The sequence below is a fragment of the Microcaecilia unicolor genome, chromosome 8 (assembly GCF_901765095.1).
Source record: "Microcaecilia unicolor chromosome 8, aMicUni1.1, whole genome shotgun sequence".
Taxonomy (NCBI): domain Eukaryota; kingdom Metazoa; phylum Chordata; class Amphibia; order Gymnophiona; family Siphonopidae; genus Microcaecilia; species Microcaecilia unicolor.
In genome coordinates, this window is record NC_044038.1 from 76,380,127 (window position 1) to 76,402,393 (window position 22,267).

The following is a 22,267-nucleotide window of genomic DNA, read 5'->3' on the forward strand; positions in this document are numbered from 1 at the left end:
AATTAGTGTAATACACGTCTGCTTTTCTCCTTATTTTCTCATCCTTACCTTTTTTGCCAGATGCTTTGAACATGACCATACGGAAGAAAGGCTGCAGCTCTGGACTCACTAAAACTTATGATTCTGAGGGTTCTTTTGTTCAGCATTGCTATGTAACTCATATCAATGCCTGCAATACCAGTCTCTGCAATAATGATTTGACAAATGCCATCAGACCTCGACTTTGCACCATTGGTAAGGACTTGATGGAACCCAGACAGACTAGGGCAGTGAACGTCCTCAAACACCATCAGGAACGTGCAATAGCACAGGACAGATGTAGGCTTGGGTTGAGATCAAAAAGAGTTAGAAAACTTGGGCATCGGACGTTTTTCAATTGTGAAAAAACATTTTTTTCTTTCCAGTTTGTTTTGATAAATAGATCTGCTTATTGGGATTTATAAGGCACTTGTACCTGGACTGGCTATTGTCAGAGACAGGATGCTGGGCTTGGTGGGTCTTGGCTTGATTCATCATGACTTAGGCTTTTATGTTCTTGCCGGCCTCTATTCAAAGTGATTTAAGTAGGCAGGAGCCTCTCCTGCCTGCTTAAATCACTCACCCCCACCTAAGTGAGGATATTCAACAGCACTTAACCTGACAGTGCCATTGAACATCCCCACAGACCACACAACAAAAAAGTGGGCAGGAGAAGTATTCAGTGCCGGCACCCGAATAGCTAAGCGGGTGAATTTAGGACAGTTCAAAAGTTGTCCTAGCTTCACCTGCTTAGCTCTACAGGCTCTAGCACTGAATATTGGCCGGGACCTGCATAATATTTTAGAGTTTAAAAGCCCTCTTGATCCCCCTTTCTCCTACACCCTCCCCCCCCCCCCCCCCCAAGGTGTAGGTAGACCCTCCTGGGTCTACCTATCTCCCTAGTGGTCCTAGTGGGCAGCAGCAAAGTCCCCTTGTGGCTTCACTTGCAAAATAGCTGCCCTAACCTCTTGTAGCAGCTCACAGTACTAGATGAAGAATGGTTGACACTAGTGGTGTATGATGGGTGTTGGGGGTGAGGGATCAGCGATAGTGGGCCATAGTCCTCAGGTGATTGCACATGGGGGGGGGGAGCAGACAACTCAGTGCGCAACAACCTGGCAGGTACCAGGGCCGCCGAGAGGGGGGGACAGGGGGGACAAAAGTCCCCGGGCCCGGGCCTCCAGGGGGGCCCAGCGCCGAGTCCGTGGGTGCTCGCCCCTCTGTGCGACTCCTAGGTCCCTCCCTCCCTCCATCCGACTCCCAGGGCCCGCCTCCGTCCCTCCCTCCGAATTGCAAAAGCGATCTTCTTCTTACTTCTTCGGCGGGGGTTACGGCGAGAGCAGCACGCAGACGCAGTGAAAAGCATGCAGGCTCCCGCTTCAGCCTTCCCTCGTTGTCTGTCTCTCAGCTCTGGTCCCGCCTTTGAGGGCGGGACCACAGACGAGGGAAAGCTGAAGCGGGAGCCTGCACGCTTTTCCCTGCGTTCTCTTCTGCATGCTGCTCTCGCCAACCCCCAACGAAGTAAGAACAAGATCGCTTTTGCAATTCGGAGGGAGGGACGGAGGGGGGCCTTGGAATTCAGTCGGATGGACGGAAGGAGAGGGGGGCCTTGGATCTGGGAGGGAGGGAGGGAGTTTAGTAGCGCTATAGAAATGATAAGCAGTAGTAGAAGGGCCTTGGATCTTGGAGGGAGGGGGTAGGCCTTGGATCTCGGAGGGGGCAGGCCTTGGATCTCAGAGGGGGGGGAGAAAGAAGAGATTGCTGGACAAGAGGGCAGGGCAGGGGGGAGAGAGAAGAGATTGCTGGACAAGAGGGCTGGGCAGGGGGGAGAGAGAAGAGATTGCTGGACAAGAGGGCAGGGGGAGAGAGAAGAGATCGCTGGACAAGAGGGCAGGGGGAGAGAGAAGAGATTGCTGAGCAGGGCAGAGGGGAGAGGAGAACTGCTGAACATGGATGGATGATTGGAGGGGGCAGGGGAGAGAGGAAATTTACTGGATATGGTTGGATGGAGGAGAGGCCAGGAGAGAATGAGGAGTTGCTGGACATGGATAGATGGAGGGGAGGGAAGTCAGGAAGGAGATGCACATGGATGGAGGGAAGGGAAGAGAGGAGAAATGCTGAACATGGATGGATGGAGTGGAGGGCAGGGAAGAGAAGAGAGAAGAAATGATGGACAAGGATGAAGGGAAGGAAAGACAAAGGAAGGAGATGCACACGGATGGAGGGAAAAGGAAGAGAGGAGAAATGCTGGATATGGATGGAGGGGAGGGAAGACAGGAAATACATGTACATGGATGGAGGGGAGGAGAGTGAGGAGAAATGCTCAATTTAAGGGCTGGATCTGAACACTTTCAGGACAGATGCCGAAACTTGAGGAAGGATAGGGACAGGGTTACAGATGGTAGACAGGACGCATAAGGACACAGGAGGATGGTGAGAGAAAAAATATCAAATGGAAAGAAGACACTGCATAAAACAGAAGATGGGACCAAAGCAAATAGAAAAACTATGATCAGACAACAAAGGTAGAAAAAAGTATTTTATTCAGAATTTATTAATTGGAATATGTCAGCTTTTGGAAATGTGTATCTGTGATATTTTTCATGCAAGTTTCAATTTTTCTAGTATTGCTGCATGCTGAGTCTGACTTCTTGAGGTAACTTTCTAGTTCAGTATTTTGCCTTCATATTTTTTTATTTCTAGTTCCTTGTGTCATATCTGTTGCCATGTGTTTTTCATGTGTGATCAAGGTACAGTATTCTGCTAGTGTGTAGTATTTGCAGCCCTTTTTGTTTTGTTTTTCATTAGGTTGTGTACTGGTGTTTTAGAGCCCGGTGTAATTATAGTGCTGCCTTTCTACGCATAAGGTTGTAGTTTCGTCCTGTCCTTGGAATTAGTGCTGTTGTGCAAAAACCCACTCATAACCTTACCAAACCATAACAGCATAAGTTTGTGTATAGTGTTTTGCAGTGGAGAGATTGTGTTTTGGCTTTACTGAGGTGGCACCAAAACATCAGAAAAAATGTAGAGCCTAAATCATGACACACTACCTCTTGAAGGATCTACATATAGTGCAAGGGCCCGGCAGTGGGGGGGGGGGGGGGGGGGGGGGGCCCAGGGGCGGCCTTGTCCCGGGCCCGGCCCAGTCTCTCGGCGGCCCTGGCAGGTACATCCTGCTCCAAGTGTGTAGAGCCATACAAAGAGCATAACCTGTGTTGAGGGAGACCCCTATAAAGGCGTTGGATGTCCTTCCCTTCCAGCAGCCTTTGGGCCCATCCCCTGCCTGCATATTTCCCCTTTAGCTATGGATTACAGCCAGCTGAATCACATAAGAGGCAGACCACCTACAGTCGCCATGTAGGTATAGAATAGCAAGTCTGCTGAGCAGAAGGAAGCTCATTGGGCAAGCCAAGCAGAATATATGAAGGATGTTTGTTTTGTACCTAGGACTACTGCTAATGCCAGCATGAAAAATTTTCCCCTTTAGCCTGCATGGGAATACCACCACAGCCGAGCATGGCAAACCAGGCATGCCCAGACCACAGTGGAAAAGATTAGTTAGATAGAAGGGAGTATAGTAAATTTGCAGAAGCCTGGGGGTGGAGTTGGTGCTGCTGAGCACAGGCTGGGACAATGGGGGAGAAATGTTTAGGCATATATGTGCCCAGGAGTGTCCTAAGCCAGAATTGTGCTCTATGCTACATGTCCACTTATGCCCTTCCCCTGCCTGGTATGCCACAGTCACCACAGGGGAGGCAGTGGAAAGGGCTCAATTTTTGCACCCTCGTCTCCGTGTGCCATGTGCAGTTGTACCACCCACACAACCCTTGGGACTGCACTGTATGTGGTTTGCTATGTCAGGAGCAGGAAGAGTGAGAAGGGGGAATATAGGGGCAAGAAGAGTGAGGGGATGAGAGAAAAATGGGCACAGGGTATCCGCTATTCCTATAAACTGTCAGTTCCCAGGGGTAGGGTGTTATGTACCTGACTTCTAAAATTCTGCAAGCTGCTTTGATCATTCCTTGGGAAGGTAGGCTAAAAATCCAAGAAGCCCTTTCCAAGGAGAGAGAAGAGGGCATATGGGCAGGGAGTGAGAGAGTGGGGACAAGGAGGGGAGAGAGAATGGGTGGAATGGGGTAGAGAGAGTGATAGGGAGCATGGGGAAAATAAGTGATACAGGGTTTTGTGGGCAAGCAAGAGGAAAGTGGGAGAAGGGGGAAGGAGAGTGGGATTTTAGGAGCAGAAAGCAACAGGGAAATGTGAGAGCCAAAGAGGGTGGAATGGGGCTAGGCCATGGTGCCCACGTAGGCTGTAAGTCACTTTGATCATGGAAAAGTCCTCCATCACCTATGCGATAATGATAAATTTCATCTCTGACCAGCTTTCTGCCCAAATGAAGGAGGAAAATATTGCATATCATATACCATTTTCAGAATTCAAGTTTGCATCAGTTGTATGTGTTTTTCTGATATTTGTTTGACACCTATAATGGTTTTTATCCAACCCATTGGTGTTCCATTAGGAGCTTCTAAATTTGATGCACTTTCGGATTGAAATGAACCAATGGCATTGAGAGTTTTCTGACCAATGAATATGCTTTAGTTTTTAGCCAAGTATTAAAGTTGATAAATTGTTTCAAACGGTCCTTTTCAGGGCCATAGAATTTAACAGTGCTACTCTAACACTTGAACTTGTGATATACATAATACACTTAGCATCATATTATATATGGCTCAAAAAATAGGATAGATGGCGCTAAATAAACAATTTCAGTGCTATGTACATGCAAAATTGAATTTACAACTTACTTATGAACTTAATTCTGTCTATGAATTTGGTTTCATTAACTCGTAGCAGAAAGAGAAATAAACGAAAACATGATTTTCTGAACAGGTGATGCAGGACTTTTTTACACCACTGTAAGTACCTGAATGCTAAAAATACTATACACTACCTTGAACGTTCCTTAGAAAGTTCAGGAGAAAAGAGAAAAGGTATGCGAATAGAGGACCCAGGTCTTATGAACCCGGTCTGCGGCTCCTCACTAACTCTCTACCCTCATCTCCCCCTATGTTCCCACCCGTAACCTCCGTTCACAGGACAAATCCCTCCTTTCAGTTCCCTTCTACACCACTGCCAACTCCAGGCTCCGCTCATTCTGCCTTGCCTCACCCTATGCCTGGAACAATCTTCCTCAACCCCTACGCCAAGCCCCCTCCCTACCCATCTTCAAATCTCTGCTTAAAACTCACCTCTTCAATGCTGCTTTCGGCACCTAACCTTTTGAGAAATATAGTATGCCCTATCAGATTGACTCTACACTTGTCTTTTAGATTGTACACTTGTCTTTAGATTGTACACCTGTCTTTTAGATTGTAAGCTCCTTGAACAGGGACTGTCCTTCCATGTTAAATTGTACAGCGCTGCGTAACCCTAGTAGCGCTTTAGAAATGTTAAGTAGTAGTAGTAGATTGTAAGCTCTGTTATGCAGGGAATTATGTACCAGACTGAGAGAGTGTGTGTGGGCACAAGAAGTGAGAGAGAAAGGGGGGCAGAGAATGATATGCATGGGCAGGAAGTAAAAGGGGAATGGGGTCAAGGAAAGAGAAAGACTGAAAGGCAGGCAGAGAAAGATGGAAAGAGTATGGGGATAAGAAACACATGTAGACTGTAAGCTCTTTGTTATAGGGAACTATGTACCTGAATTCTAAAAATACTGTAAGCTTCTTGAGCCTTTGTTCCAAAGGTGGGAACAAAGTTCAGATTTCCCTCAAACTGGGCAGGTGGCACCTTAGCACTCTCCTTTCAAGCCAAACCATATACCGGAGACTGGGCGGCTAAATGGCAGATGTCGTTTAATGTGAACAAGTGCAAGGTGATGCATGTGGGAAAAAAGAACCCGACTTATAGCTACATCATGCAAGGCTCCACGTTAGGAATTATGGACCAAGAAAGGGATCTGGGTGTCATCGTTGATAATACACTGAAACCTTCTGCTCAGTGTGCTGCTGCAGCTAGGAAAGCGAATAGAATGTTGGGTATTATTAGGAAAGGTATGGAGAACAGGTGTGAGGATGTTATAATGCCGTTGTATCGCTCCATGGTGCAACCGCACATTGAGTATTGTGTTCAATTCTGGTTGCCGCATCTCAAGAAAGATATAGTAGAATTGGAAAAGGTGCACTGAAGGGCAACGAAAATGATAGCGGGGATGGGATGACTTCCCTATGAAGAAAGACTAAGGAGGCTTGGGCTTTTCAGCTTGGAGAAGAGACGGCTGAGGGAAGACATGATAGAGGTACATAAAATAATGACTGAAGTAGAACAGGTGGATGTAAAGCATCTGTTCACACTTTCCAAAAATACTAGGACTAGGGGGCATGCGATGAAACTACAGTGTAGTAAATTTAAAACAAATCGGAGAAACTTTTTCTTCAACCAACACATAATTAAACTCTGGAATTCGTTGCCGGAGAACGTAGTGAAGGAGGTTAGCTTGGCAGAGTTTAAAAAGGGGTTGGACAGTTTTCTAAAGGACTACCGCTACTAAATGGACTTGCAAAAAATCCACAATTTTGGGAATAACATGTATAAAATGTTTGTACGTTTGGGTAGCTTGCCAGGTGCCCTTGACTTGGATTGGCCACTATCGAGGACATGATGCTAGGCTCAATGGACCTTTGGTCTTTTCCCAGTATGGCATTACTTATGAACTTATGTACATATATCAACACTTAACAAGTTATCTGAGAAAAGAGTGGACTTTATTATGGCCGCAGCATTCTACAATGTATGTATGTAAATACCTTTACAATAGTGAGCAATTTTCATTTATGAATACATCTTACAGTAATAAGCAAGAGACTTCCGGTGGAGGCATGGAGCAGTGAGGACGTGACACAGAGCTGCTCCGGGGCACCTATTTAAATCTGCGCTCGTAAGAATCGCGCACCCACCCAAAAAAACGGAACAATAAACCAGCGAAGGCATAGTGATCAAGAACTGGCTGTTGGTGGCGGCTAGGGTGACGTGGATGGCTGCAAAAACGACCCGTAAAGACCTGAAGGAAAAAGCCCGCGCTGCGGAGAACAAAATGGCGGACAGGGCCGCTCCAGCATCGCCGTCGCCTGGTCCATCGTGGGCGGCCGAGCTCACGGAAGAAGTGAGGTACGCGGTAGAGCAAGCGGTGGGTAATAAACTACAGCTAATATTGGACAAATTAGAAGGGCTGACGGAGAAGCACACACAACTGTTTAATGAACTTCAGGCGGTGAGCAGAGAGTTGGGCAGGCTGAGGAGGATATACCAAAGGTTTCAGAGGAACAACCCAGAATACAGGCGCGGTTAGCGGAGGTGGAGGCAAAGCTCGACGACCTTGAAAATCGTTCGAGAAGAAACAATTTACGCCTAGTAGGGCTGCCTGAAATTTTGTCTGAGCGGAACCTTTGCGTATTCCTGGAAAAATGGCTCCCAGAGGCGCTTGGCAATGCGGAGTTGGCGGCGGCATTACGGGTGGAACGAGCACATAGACTTGGCACAAGGAGGGAGGACACAGAAAGATCCCGAGTGGTGATTTTTAAGATTCTGAACTATGCCCACAAAATACTTATCTTACAAGAGCTGCGGGCAGGCAAGCAGCTGGAATATAAAGGCAAAAAAATCCTCTGTTTTCAGGATTATTCAACTGCAGTGTCGGCAGCGCGAAAGGGCTTTGCACCGCTGTGCACAAAACTTTTTGGGCTCAAGTACAGATTCAGCCTCCTTTACCCAGCCAAGCTCAAACTATTGGAAAACGGACAAACAGTATATTTCGACAAAGTAGAAGATGCAACTAAGTATGTAGATCGAATGCTGGCAAAGGGGCGTGAGAGCTGAGACTGAGAGGGAGTTTGAGATCCCGGAGCATAGTTCACAAGTTAAGAACACCAGCGGAGTTTGACTGCAGTCTACAAACAAAAGTTACTGACATGTTTTGGTTTAAGGAGTACTGATATTCAAGTTGCAAGTTACAATACAGTTTGACTGGTTGATAATGGGGAACACCGCCCTCTGGGACGCTGCCTGCCCCTATTGATTGTTTGTTTTTTGAGAATTTGCAGTCTGCAGTAGGGCCAGTTGCTGGCAACAGTAAGGACACTTGGCATAGCAAACAGAGGCTAATCAGACAAGTCAAAGGAGCAATGGGCAAGGCTGATGTGGATTGTGATTACTTGGACAATTGGTTTGTTGTGTTCCGAGCTGCCCGGGCTAGGATACAGGATGGGTATCCGCTATTCAGCCAGCCCAAATTGACGTAATGAGACATACAATACCTGAGAGCAGCATGAGGGAATGGAGCCCAAACGATGGAGACACCATTACAAAGCTTTGGGGAAAAAAGCAGTCCTGAGTACCTTACAGAGAGGAGAGCCGGTGGCCTGCAGGGATTTGACGTTGTTGTTCCAAGTACAGTGGATAACTGTGGTTGTTAGCATCAGGAGACATGGAGTTAGTTGGACCACATCTACCAACTGGACAGAGAGAGGCTGGCATGGCTACTAGCCTGAGGAGAACTGGGTGTACCCACGATGACATGAATAGAAGGGACAATATAGTGGACCTTGATTAAACACAAGAGGTTTGGTGAGCAGAGCCCTGGAGATGGGTTGGGTGGGTGGGGATAGTTATAGATCCAGGAGGTGCCTTAGCCTTGAAAAGCTGGAAGTATGCCAACAGGCAAGGGGAGACAGATGGTGGGTATAGAGGGGGAAAGAGAGATGGTGGGTGGGGGGAGGGGGTGGACGGGAAGGAGGGAGGGGGATAGGAGGGGATATTTCTGTGTGCATGGGGCGAGAAAGAAAGAAATGTGAAAGGGAACCTAAGGGTGACCCAAAGGGGAACGATGGAGGAATCTTTGGGTGCGGGGGGGGGGGGGGGGGGGTGAAGGCTGGGGCACTCTCTCTGCACGTAAGGAAAAAGAGTGTTTATGAAGTCTCACAATCAAAACATAGAACAGAGAGAGGAGTGACATGACTACTTTGCAGTGTATAACATGGAATGTGGGAGGTATTCACTCCCCGATTAAGAGACAAAAAATATTGAAAGTGTTGAATGATAAAAAAGTGTCTATAGCATTTTTGCAGGAAACGCATCTTACAAAGGATGAGCATGAGAAATTGAAAACTTGGTGGGTGGGGGAGCAATATGGTGCACCAGCAGTCGGAAAGAAGGGAGGAGTGGTGATATTGATACGGAAAAATCTGAATGTAGAAGTCAGGAAGGTGGTGGCCGATAGAGAGGGAAGGTATGTACTAGCCTCAGTGGTTGTGGAGAGGCAACCACTTCTGCTATGCAACATCTATGCTCCCAATACATATGATAAGAAGTTTGTTGATCACATCACACGTGAAATCCACATACTGGGTGATATCCCCATAGTGGTGGGAGGAGATTTGAATGACGTGTTGGACCCGGCATGGGATAGGTCTCACCCAACTGGGAGGGATCTGGCTAGAAGGGAGAGAGGTAACTCTAGAATCTGTGATATGTTAGAACTAGTGGATGTGTGGAGAACACTACATCCGACAGACAAGGATTTCTCACACCTCTCCAGAGCACATCAAACATTGTCTAGAATAGATTACATTTGGATCTCAAGGGAGCTACTCACAAAAGTGGAGGAGGCACAGATAGGCCCCATCACGATCTCTGATCACGCTTGGGTGAGAGTACAAATTACAGTAGGAGAGGGAGGCTTTCAGATGGGGGCATGGCGTTTTCCAGCCTATCTCTACCGTGATCCCCAGTTCCTGCCTTTCCTAGTGGAGAAGTGGAGGGATTATAGTAGTACCAATGCACAACATAGGATAGACCCTGTGCTCTTTTGGGAAACGGCGAAGGCAGTGCTTCGGGGAGATATAATATCTTATCTAGCTTTCAAAAAACGGATCAGAAATAGAGAGGTGATGAGACTGGAAAGACAGGTAGTAGAGTTGCGGAAGAAATATGGGGTACATCATGAGTTGCGATTCAAAAGACAATTATTGGAGGCGCAACAAGCCCTAAATGAACTTTTACATGAGAAGGCACAAAAAACGAACATATACTATAAGTATCAGTTATACAGGTTTGCTAATAAAAGTGGTAGATTCCTAGCCAGGATTGCTCATAGGCGATTCAATGCCAAAAAAATACTCTTGATGGAGGATAGTATGGGAAAGCGGGTTACTAAGGATGAAAGTATAGTAAAAATTCTGGGGGACTTTTTTGGTCGTCTGTATGCAAAACAAAAAGACCTAGTGAGACCAAGCGAGACTTATCTTCATAGTGTAGAACTGCCGCAGATCTCAGAAGAAGATGCAGAGGTGTTAAATGCCCCAATTACAGAAGAGGAGGTAGACCTAGTAATTAGATGGAGCAAATTGGGGAAGGCACCAGGGCCGGATGGTCTGCGGAATGAATTCTACAAGCTTCTGAATAGTGAGATCAGGCCCGTATTGACTGTAGTGTTTAATGACACCATACAACAGGGACAGATGCCCAGGCATCTTAATAGGAGCACAAATTAGTGTATTGCCAAAACCAGGTAAGCCAGCAGATAAACCAGACTCGTATAGGCCGATATCGTTGCTGAATACTGAATTGAAACTATTTGCAAAGATAATGGCAAATCGGCTAGCCAGATTTTTACCATCTTTAATAATAGATTCACAAGTGGGATTTACATGTGGGAGAGTCATAGCAAAGAATATGCGTAGAATCTGGGTTGCTCTGGAGAAAATAAGACACGATAGGAACCCAGCTCTTCTTATTAGTTTCGATGCCGAAAAGGCATTTGACCGAGTAGATTGGAACTATTTGTTTGCAGTGTTGAAGGCTTATGGGATCACAGGGCTATATGCGAGGGCAGTCAGAACTTTGTACACGGGCCCGCAGGCTCAGATATTTGCAAATGGTTTAAGGTCCGACTGGTTCCCGATAAAGAGAGGTATGAGGCAGGGGTGCCCATTATCGCCACTACTTTTTATATTGGCATTGGACCCCCTCCTTAGAGAAATCCAGCATAATACAGATATTCAGGGAGTTATGATACGAGACCATAGCTTTAAAACAGCAGCTTTTGCAGATGATCTGTTGGTATTACTCACTGACCCAAAGCGATCTCTGCCATATCTTATGGAAAGTTTGGAGGAATATGGGGACTTCTCAGGATTCCGGCTGAACCTCATGAAATCCGAGGCCCTAGCTAGCAATGTAGAACTTGAGGGGGAGTGGGGAGATAGATTCCCTATACGGTGGGCTAGGGGTTCCTTTAGGTATCTGGGAATACAGCTCCCTATGGATACCAGGCAAATCTATCACCTGAATATCACCAAATTGCTAAAGGACACTCAGGAACAATTATCACGATGGTCAGGGCTACCTGTGTCACTTATGGGTCGGATACAGCTATTTCGAATGATAGTATTCCCACGTTGGCTTTATGTACTACAAACATTACCGTTACGCCTGGGAAGGCGGGAGCTAGTGGCATTGCGAAGCTTAGTAGTGAAATACTGCTGGGCTGGTAGGAAACCTAGGATGAAGTGGCAATACCTTATTGGGAATTGGAGACAGGGAGGGTTAGGCATCCCAGATATAAGGACATACAATCAGGCCTGTCTCTTGAGGCATTTGAGAGATTGGATCCTTGATGCACACACATACACAGATGTAGGTCTAGAACGGGCATACTTTTATCCTTGGCACCTGAATTATTTACTACATGTTAGGAGAAAAGGACAAATACCTGAAAAATTTAGAGATAGCATGTTGTTGGGACCATTATGGCATACATGGCGGGATCTGGCACACCGGTGGGGCCAGGACCCAGCGGCTAGTCGACTCCTCCCCCTGATTGGGAATAGGGATTTCACACCGGGAAATGATAATGCAGTGTTTCGCAAGCTACATGGCCAAGGTGTGGAACTATTGGGCAGTTTTCTTAAGGATGATGACACTGTAATCTCCCTAGTTGACTTTCAAAGTAAATACTCAGGGGGGTCTTTAGGAATCCTGGCTTATCACCAGCTTTCTCATTACATACATAGTATCCCCAAAGAAGGGCTGACCCATAGATTTGAGATTAAATTGCGGGAGTTTTTGGAGGGGGATGCGTTGGGACAGGTATCCATATCTTGGTTTTTTAGAGAACTAGAGAAGGGGCAACCGGAGAAGCAGGTGACAGAGGTAGCGATGAAGTGGGAAATTGAGACTCATAGGCCTATTTCTGAACGCAAATTACAACACTCACTGAGGGGCATACAGAGGGTAATATACAGTGCAGAGTTGCAAGAATGCCAATACAGAATACTACATAGGGCTTACCTCTCTCCCAGAAGGGCATTTCATGCACGGGTAACAGGGACAGATGAGTGCCTAAAATGTGGGCAGGGCAATGCTAACCTAGCGCACTGCATATGGCAGTGTAAGCCCATACAGGCATTTTGGCGGAGAATAGGAAAATTCGCAAGGGAGGTTTTAGGCACACAGGTTTTCATTACATTTGACAGGATGCTGCTGAGTGTACCTGAACAGTGGGGTGTAGGGACTCAGGGAGATAGAGAGGCATATTTTCAAAGCACTTTGGGAGGCTAAGTTCCATAGGTTTCTATGGAACTTTGGGAGGCTAAGTGCTTTGAAAATGAGCCTGAGAGTGTTCCTGAGCAAATCCTGTATAGTGGGGAAAAAATGTATTATGAATCATTGGATATCGGGCACACCCCCATCTTACTGGTACTGGAGGAATAAGATGCATCAAATAATGTTATGGGAGGCGAGAGGGGCGAGAGAGACGCCAAAACGGCAAGCAAGGTTTTTGACTGTCTGGAGACAATATATAAATATGATTTCACCGAGAGCAAGAAGTCAAGTGCTCAATGGGTTGCCTTGGGAAGTAAGGAAGGTAGATTGAGTTAAGGTTGAACCATGCTAACAGAAGGGAGGGGGGAGGGGGGAAAAGGGGAAGAAGGAAAAATGAAACATAGGATCTGGTTAATAAAATTGTGGTTACGGCGTGATAAGAGATGAGGGACTGTAATAAAACTGTCAAATTCCTAGATGTATATTGACGGAGGTGGAAGGGAGGAGGGGAGAAAATGGATTAAGGTTAATCTAATCTAGGTTATCATGGTGGTGACTATGTTAACATTGAGGATGGGGGAGAGGGAGGGAAAGGGGAAGGGGCGAAAAATGTTAAAATTGTTTGATGACAGATGTTATCCTTCAGTTCGATTATAGATGCTCTGATGCTAGCATTTCTGTTTAGACCAAAATTTGAATGTTCTGTAACAAGATTGTCATCAATAAAAATATTGAAAACTACAGTAATAAGCAATCAGATATAGGACTCGATTTCTATCTAGCGCATTTGGGGCAATGGTGGCCTAGCCGTTGAATCACACAGATCTTTCTATTTCTGCCTTAATCATGATGCCGATTTTTAGTTCTGCCTGGGGCATGTACCAATGACATCCCTAGGCTCTAACATCCAAGCTTTGCTCAGGGGATTGCCATAAAAGCATCTCACCCTTTGCAACCATTGACTCTCTTTTGAAGCCTTCAGCCTTCCCATTCTGTTCGAGTCTGGGGTAGGCACCACTGATCATGTGCTACTCTGGCACTGGCCCCCCTCCATACAAGAGAACTGCCCTTAGCCTTAGACATCATCCATGCCACTGCTAGCAAGGGCCAACAACCACTTAACCTTTGACCTTGCTTTGGTCTGAGACATACTGTTGTGCACTCTACCAGGCTAGGAATGAGACAGCAAAACCTCTATCGGACCCGGTGGACTTTTTCTTCATGTAAAAACTGTTTAATATGTATAAGTTTCCACTGTATCTCTTCAGAGGAAAAAGTGACGTATTTTAATATGGGTGATTGAGTTAGTATGAAAGTGTATGAGAGTGTGTGTGAAAGAATTGATAGACAAGAAGAATTTGTTGCATTATTAATGTAAGGTTTAGAAATCTTGTAATTGGTAACAATAAAAGATTCTTTAATAAGAATAAATGTAGTTACTTTCATAGAGGTTTATGGATATTGGTTTTAGATTGAAATACAGGGTTCTCATTTATTAGGTTACTAGGAAAAAATGCCCGTTTCTGAGCAGAATGAAACGGGCGCTAGCAAGGGGCCCCCTCCCTCCGTCCCTCGAAGCTACTTGCCTTGTTCGCTGTGGGACGTTTCGGCCCTCGAGTGTCAATAGCTCCGCCCTCGACGTCATGACATTTTGACGCGTCATGACGTTTTGATGCGAGGGCGGTGCAGACACTCCAGGGCACACCAGATATCTCGGGCGCCTCAACTTCCGTGGAGGCTCCGTGGAGGCTTCAGAACGTTGGGGTTGCCTTTTATATATATAGATATTTATTTTATTTGTTACATTTATATCCCACATTTTCCCACCTATATGCAGGCTCAATGTGGCTTACAAGTACCGCATCGGCGTTCGCCAATTCTGGTATGAACAAATACAAGGTGATACTGTGGTAGAATAAGGTTCATGTGTGACAGATACATTAGTGGATCTTAGAGAGGAAGTGTTATGTCCATTATGAGCTTTGGTTTCGTTGTGTTGCAGGTATTCAGGCTTTTATGTTGGTTAGGTTTAACAATAATTTTTATTGGGAACAATGAACACCACAACCAATGAAACATAAGACATGAGCCCCCCCCCCCCACCCCCAAACACACATCTTTCTTTCCCTCTCCCCTCACACCTTTTCTTACCTCTCCCAGCACTCCAGCAGTTCTTCTCCCTGCTCCTCACCTCCCTCAGCCTTGACCACTTCAGTGAAAGCACACTGCTTCTCACCTGGCTCTAAGCCTCTCTCTGTAACAGCCTCTCCTCACTTCCCCTCCCCTCCATGGACACACACCTCCTCCCTTTTCCCTTCCCCTCCCATAGCACCATCTCCTACCACCTCCCTGCCCTCCACGGGCACCTTCTCCTCTCTTCCTCTCCCCTGGCCCGTTCGCCACCATGCTGCTCCAACTCGCACCTACACCGTAATGGTCCCCTATCTCGAGGATACAGCTATGCTGTATGAAATACCTTGTGGATCCGGATCTGTACTCAGAGCTGGACTCTGGGGACATATGATTGCAGGGAATATCCTCCTCACCATCAGATAAAATCAAGAATGAGCTAAGAAGGGTAATTGCGACCTGAGCCATTGGAGCAGCAAGCACAAAATGGCGATTGCACCTTTGCAAATGCCGCCCTTTACTGCTTCCGGTGGCCACCGCCTTTCTCTGCCTCCTAGATCTCCTCTTTGGCTATCTACCTCCCCATCCCTCATCTATTTATTTATTTATTTGCATTTGTATCCCACATTTTTCCCACCTATTTGCGGGCTCAGTGTGGCTTACAATACATTATAAATAATGGAAGTACAATCAGTTGCAGTACAATAATGGGTTACAATATTAAGAGTTATATAAGACAGAGTAAATGCAGGATATTATTAGGGAATGGAACAGTGGAATATAACAGTGGTGAGTTGAGAGGGGGACAGAGCAGTATCGAGGGAACAGAGAGGTCTGACAATTTTATCTGTGGGTAGGGTTTGGGAGTGGTGAGAGCGCGGGAGAAGAGATTTCAGAGAGTGTGTTGGCGCGTGTCTATGAGATTGTATGGGCTTCATGTGTTTTGATCCTTGCCGTAGATTTTCTCGAAGAGATAATGACTTGCCTAGACCTATGAGTCCATGCCTAACACCCCCTCTCTCCCCATACCTCTTCCTCCGGCCATGCTGGCCACTGCCCATTTGTGTTTGTGACCACCTAAATGTCTGGGTCACTGTCCCTTCCAGAGAATAGAGAGAAGTCTGTAAATTCCTAGATGTACTATTGAATAGATCTCCAACAGCCACATTGATTAACACATTTATATCTCTGCCCATATATTCTCAGATGCTCTGGCAAATTGGTAGCAACGAGTGATGAATTTTGTGGGGCAAATATTGGAAAATCAAACTCTTTAATAAGCACATGGAAGAGTTTGAGTTAATAGGGAATAACCTAGGTAGATACTTGCACATAAGGGAAGAGTTGAATGAAAGGGTCACAAGAAAAGGTCAACTTAGAGAATCAAGAAAAAAGTGCTCCGTAAGCAAGGCACTGGTCCTAAGTTACAGAAAGTGATATACACAACTACTCTTGTTGACTTACAGCTCAATATTCAGTGGCACTTATCTGTGTAGAAGGTGCTGATGTCCAGATAAATACTGCTGACCTGAGCCATACCAGGATTTCCAGTGGCATTACTACTACTACTATTTAGCATTTATATAGTGCTACCTGAATACTGCTGCTGAAAATCCCTGCAGACCACCCTGGTGCTATCTGGATAGCATCAGTGTAGTGCAGGGGTAGAACCTGAGAGCAGTGATATTCAAAGCTAGTATCTGGATAGTTATCTGGTCAATTTAGAACTGCAAAAGGCTGACCTAAGGTGCCTGGTTAGTTATCTGGACACTGGTGCTGAATATTGCCAGTACCCGAATAATGTTGATGTCACCTCTAGAGTCTAAACCCAGCTATTCCCTGCCTTGGGTGAATCTCTTCATAAAGGCGGTTAATCCCAATAAATACCAGTACATGGCTGGCATTTTTTTAAAAACACCAATCATCCGGCATTTTTTTAAAAACACCAATCGTGGAGTTTAAATATTGACTTACTAGTATTCAAATGGAATGAAAAATCAGAAGACACCAACTGGCAGAAAATATGGCTATGAGATCACAAGGTCTCAATCTGTTTCACCAATATAGGTATGGTTATTGGATTATTGCACTATGCATACTGATACCCTATGGTTTCTTCAAGATGTAAGTGCTCCTTCAGTCCTAGATGTCATGACACCGTGGGGAGCTCAGCCCATGTATCCATATATAGTGGGAATGCTGTGTTGTTGCATATGTGGGGGGTGGGAAAGGGAGGAGTTAAAATGAATCTTTAAGACCCCCCCCCCCTCATTGAAAGTGTTTTGTTTGCAAAACGGGATGATGAATAGGTGTCAAAGCTGGTGTTAAGCTGTCCACACAGGTGATGGATGTGTAAGGGGCAGTTCCAGTGTATACCCAGTTAGTATTGAGCATCCTTACATAACCACATGTATTTGTTTGATATCAGGACCAGTATTCACTGGGAAGCCATAAGCAGGTTTTCACACTCTCTCCTTAACTATTTTAATGAAAAGTCCTTTGACATCAAGAGGAACAAAAACAGAGTGGCAGAGGCAGTGCACAACAATAACAAGAATCAAAAGGAAATACATAGAGGGGCATTTTTGAAAGGACATTCAAGTCATAATGTCCCAAACGGACATCCATCTCATATGTATTTTGAAAATACGTGAGGTGGACACGCAAGCACTGGAAACATCCAGCATGAACATCCATTTTACAATTTGAAATGTCCATATTTTGAACGGGGGAAAACAAAAGACATGAACATCTGTATACTGGCATTCTTAGAAAATGGCCACACAGACCTCCCTGCAGAGCACAGGGGTAGCCTGGTGTTAGTGCAGTGGACTTTAAACCAAGGAACCCAGCCTTAAATCCCACTTTTATTTTGTAATTGCGAGTCTTCCAGGAACAGAAAAATGCATACTATACCCGAACGTACACCACTTCAATAGCTTTCAGGCTTGTAGGTGACATATATATTTAGGTACAGTAGGTATTTTTCTGTTTCTGGAGGGCTCACAATTAAAAAAAAAAAAAAGCAGGGCGTTGACCCCCAAGTCCTTTGGTTTACAGCCAACTGCACTAACCACTAGCTCTGTTAAGAATGCCCATAACAGCTGAAGCTGTCATAGATCCTGGTATCCTCTTCCAGTTTCAGTCAGGGGAGAGGAAGGGGAACAGCAGCCAATGGGGGGGATAAAGGATCCCTCTAGTGGACAGCTGCTCAATCAGAGCACCATTTTTTAACCCAAACATTCCTGAAACAGATCTAAATAAGGACATCCTTCTTTTTAGATGTTTCTTTCCCTTCGGTAACTGATGTTGTATGTCCAGATTTCAGGTCCTCCCTAATCCCACCCAGAACATACCCTCTTGCTATTTGGACGTACTGTAGTGTTGGACGTCCCCATTCTGCCTTTGCAAAATCAGGCTTTAGATGTTTCAAGCACATGGACATCCATTTTTTATTTATTAATATATTTCAACATTTCACTACACACTGTGAATATGCAATCGGCATTACAATCAGGAAATCCATAATAAAATAAAGAAGGAAATCTTTAAGGCCTATTCGTCCACCATTAAAAGGAAATTAGATTCCAAGAATACAGAAACGTAAGTAACATAAAGCATTGAAAGAAAATAATATAATGGTTGCTACCTCGGGTTACCGACCCTAGCCTGCTAATTAGGGAGGGCATATAACATTCATATCTACTCTAGCATCAAGAAATTCTTTTAACTGTTTTGGGTCTACAAACTGAAAGTGTTTACCCTCAAGCAGTAAATTACATGTACAAGGAAATCGTAATACAAAATTTATTCCCAATGCCAACGCTCTAGGGCGCTGCTCCAAAAAAGCCCTGCACCTAACTTGTGTAGGCTTTGAGAGATCTGGAAAAATACGGACCTTTGAGCCCAAAAACAAGTTTTCTAAATGTCTTAAGGAAAGTCTTAAAACAGCAGTGTGATCAGGCTCCAGCACAAAAGTGACCAGCATAGTTGACCTCTGAGTGATAACTTCCAGTGAACTCTCCCTGAATGAAGTCAGATTCATTCCATCCCCCACTACTGGGGGGTTTCCATCAACCCCCTTCGGGTTCCAGATGTAATAGGCCTGTGTTATGGGGGATAGCGAATCCTTATCTATTCCAAGAATGTCTACCATATAGATTTTTACCATTTCCACAGGTGGAATTAGAGGAGATTTGGAAAAGTTAAGAAACCTAAGGTAAAACCCTAACCTGATTCTCCAGATACTCCATTTGTTTATGCAGAAAATTATTGTCCTTAACCAATACAGTTTCTAAAGTTCCCATTTCTTGCAATTTAGTATTCACATTTTCCAGTTTCAAGGATTGCTGTGCAGTCACTTGCGCTTGGAGTAGCGCAGCTTCAGAAAGGATTTTTATATAATCAGTATTTTCTTTTAATGTAGTTTGCAGAGGTTTGAATGTTATAAACCATGTCCCATAGTGACTCTAATGTCACAATTGCTGGTCTGACCACACCACTAGCAACAGGGAGGGATTGAGGTTGAGCCTCAGCACGAGTCAATCTAGAAACAATATCCTGAGGTAATACCTGTAGAGCTGTTAGAATTAGTAATTCTCGTGGTTGAGGTCCGTTCTCAGTCGCTGCAGACCTTCCCTCGAACAGGTTAGGTTGAACCCCTTCGGTTTCCGTCACTGCTCGGGCTGCTAGCAACTTCCTCCCAGGCTGAGGCGGGGCAATTCGCTCCACGGGGCTCAGGGAAGCCCCGTTAGCGCTCTCAATCGACGCCGACGCATCGAGAGTTGCAGTAGGGGTCGAAGTTCCCCGAGGACCCGGTTGTTGCTTCGGAAATCGCAGAGTCGTCTGCCTCCACGCTGAAGATATTTCAGGAACCGAAGTATGTTCCCTAACCTTTCCCCTCCGTTTCCCCATCAGAAAAGACGAGGCTACAGCGGCAGCGAAGAAGCTGATCAGCGGAGCAACCTCAGGAGCCAACACAGGTGCGTCCGTTCACAGCGCAATCTTGGATCCCCTATCCACATGGACATCCATTTAAGTCTTTTGAGACATCTATATGCTAACAAAATGGGAGCTGTAGAGTCTTTTTTGTCTCTTTGGTATTTGCTTACTCTTTTCTGGGAGGATAGGTGGTTTTCTTCTGTCTCCAACTTTCCTTCTAACATGTTAGCCTGTAGTATCAGTGTGTATGAAAGACAATTGTCAGTTGGTCTCTGTGGTCAGATGTGTTGCGAGATCAGACACTCGGAGATTCTGATGCTGTACTTTTGCTGGTTTGATCCTGTGAGAGATGTAATGCATCCCCAGGAATCTAGATATCTATGGTCAAGTTCACTTCTCCAGCTAAGGTGCTGTTTCCAGACCCTCAGCAGATAGGAGTCCAGGTCACCCTATTGAAATAACAGATAGACTTTGGAGTATGGAGACCAAAAGAGACTGGGCTCTATCAGAAAGGGTGTACAGGGTTTCCGATTTCCTCAAGCACCCAGACATGGCAGCTGTTTAAGCAGCTTTTGTCTCCTGCGTACTCCTGAATCACTTCTCCAATCCTCATATCAGTTGGAGTAGCCAAGTATAACTCCTGGAGTTCTGGGTCTACACAGAGCTTTAGGTTGAAGGTGGCCCTCCCCTATATTATATGGACATGGCTGAGGAGGCATAAAGCCAGCAGAGGGGTGGCCTAGTGGTTAGAGCACCGGTCTTGCAATCCAGAGGTGGCCAGTTCAAATCCCGCTGCTGCTCCTTGTGATCTTGGGCAAGTCCCTTAACTCTCCCATTACCCCAGGTACAAACTTAGATTGTGAGCCCTCCTGGGACAGAGAAATATCCAGTGTACCTGAATGCAACTCACCTTGAGCTACTAATGAAAAATATATAAATAAATGAAATATATATAAATAAATGTTCAAATGTGGCACAGGGTTTTCTAGCCAATGAGGGTTCCCTCCTAAAAGAGTCTCCTCCTTTTACCCTCATTAGAATACTGGACCAGGGGTAACTCCTACCTTCTAGAAACTGGCAAAAACAGGTTAAAAGGATAACTATAACTACTACTACTACTACTACTACTACTTAGCATTTCTATAGCGCTGCCAGGGTTACGCAGCGCTGTACAAGTTTAGACAAGGGGAAGGACAGTCCCTGCTCAAGAGAGCTTACAATCTAAAGGTAATAAGCTATGTAGTCAGTGTATGTATCTGGAATGGGGAAGGTGGTTAGGCGCCAAAAGCAAGGGAGAAGAGATGGGCCTTGAGTAAGGACTTGAAAATGGGCAGGGAGGGCGCACGGCGTATGGGCTCAGGAAGTCTGTTCCAGGCATAAGGTGAGGCGAGGCAGAAGGGGCGGAGTCTGGAGTTAGCGGTGGTGGAGAAGGGTACAGATAGGAGTGATTTGTCCTGAGAGCGGAGGTTACGGGTGGGAACATATGGGGAGAGGAGGGTAGAGAGGTAATGGGGGGCTGCAGATTGAGTGCACTTGAAGGTCAATAGGAGAAGCTTGAATTGTATACGGTAGTGGATCGGGAGCCAGTGAAGCAACTTGAGGAGAGGGGTGATATGAGAGTATCGGTTCACGCGGTAGATAAGACTTGTGGCGGAGTTTTGGACAGATTGAAGGGGGGATAGGTGGCTAAGCGGGAGGCCAGCGAGGAGAAGGTTGCAATAGTCAACACGAGAGGTAACGAGTGAGTGGACGAGAGTTCGGGTGGTCTGTTCAGAAAGGAATGGGCGAATTTTGCTAATATTATAGAGGAAGAAGCGACAGGTCTTAGCTGTCTGCTGGATATGGGCAGAGGAGAGGGAGGAGTCGAAAATGACTCCGAGATTGCGGGCTGAAGAGACGGGGAGGATGAGGGCATTGTCAACAGAGACGGAGAGTGGGGGAAGAGGAGAAGAGGGTTTGGGAAGACAAGGAGCTCAGTCTTAGCCATGTTCAGTTTCAGATGCCGGTTGGACATCCAGGCAGCGATGTCGGAGAGGCAGGCCGAAACTTTAGCCTGGGTTTCGACTGTGATGTCGGGAGTGGAGAGGTAAAGCTGGGTGTCGTCAGCATAGAGATGGTACTGGAATCCATGTGATGAGATCAAGGAGCCCAGGGAAGAGGTGTATATCGAGAAAAGAAGTGGTCCAAGGACAGATCCTTGAGGGACCCCAACAGAGAGCGGGACGGGGGTGGAAGAAGAGCCATTAGAAAATATTCTGAAGGTGCGATGGGAAAGATACGAGGAGAACCAGGAAAGGACGGAGCCCTGGAATCCAAATGAGGACAGTGTGTCAAGAAGTAACTTATGATTGACGGTGTCAAAGGCGGCAGATAGGTCAAGGAGGATGAGTATGGAATAGTGACCTTTGGATTTGGCAAGGAACAGGTCATTGCAGACTTTAGAGAGTGCTGTTTCTGTTGAGTGTAGTGGGCGAAAGCCGGATTGAAGCGGGTCGAGGACGGCCTGAGAGGAGAAGAATTCAAGGCAGCGGCTGTGGACAGCACGTTCAAGTAATTTGGAGAGGAAGGGTAGAAGAGA

The 22,267-nt window shown here is 45.8% G+C and overlaps 1 protein-coding gene across 2 annotated transcripts in view; it reads left to right on the plus strand.

The window, feature by feature from the left end:
* The window catches only part of LOC115476902 (ly6/PLAUR domain-containing protein 3-like), a 105,559-nt gene that overhangs the window by 77,009 nt on the left and 6,283 nt on the right, over positions 1-22,267 (plus strand). For both annotated transcript variants that reach the window (XM_030213476.1, XM_030213477.1), the window contains one exon: positions 61-234. In XM_030213476.1, coding sequence (XP_030069336.1) covers positions 61-234 — 174 coding nt within the window. The remainder of the gene's footprint in view (positions 1-60; positions 235-22,267) is intronic.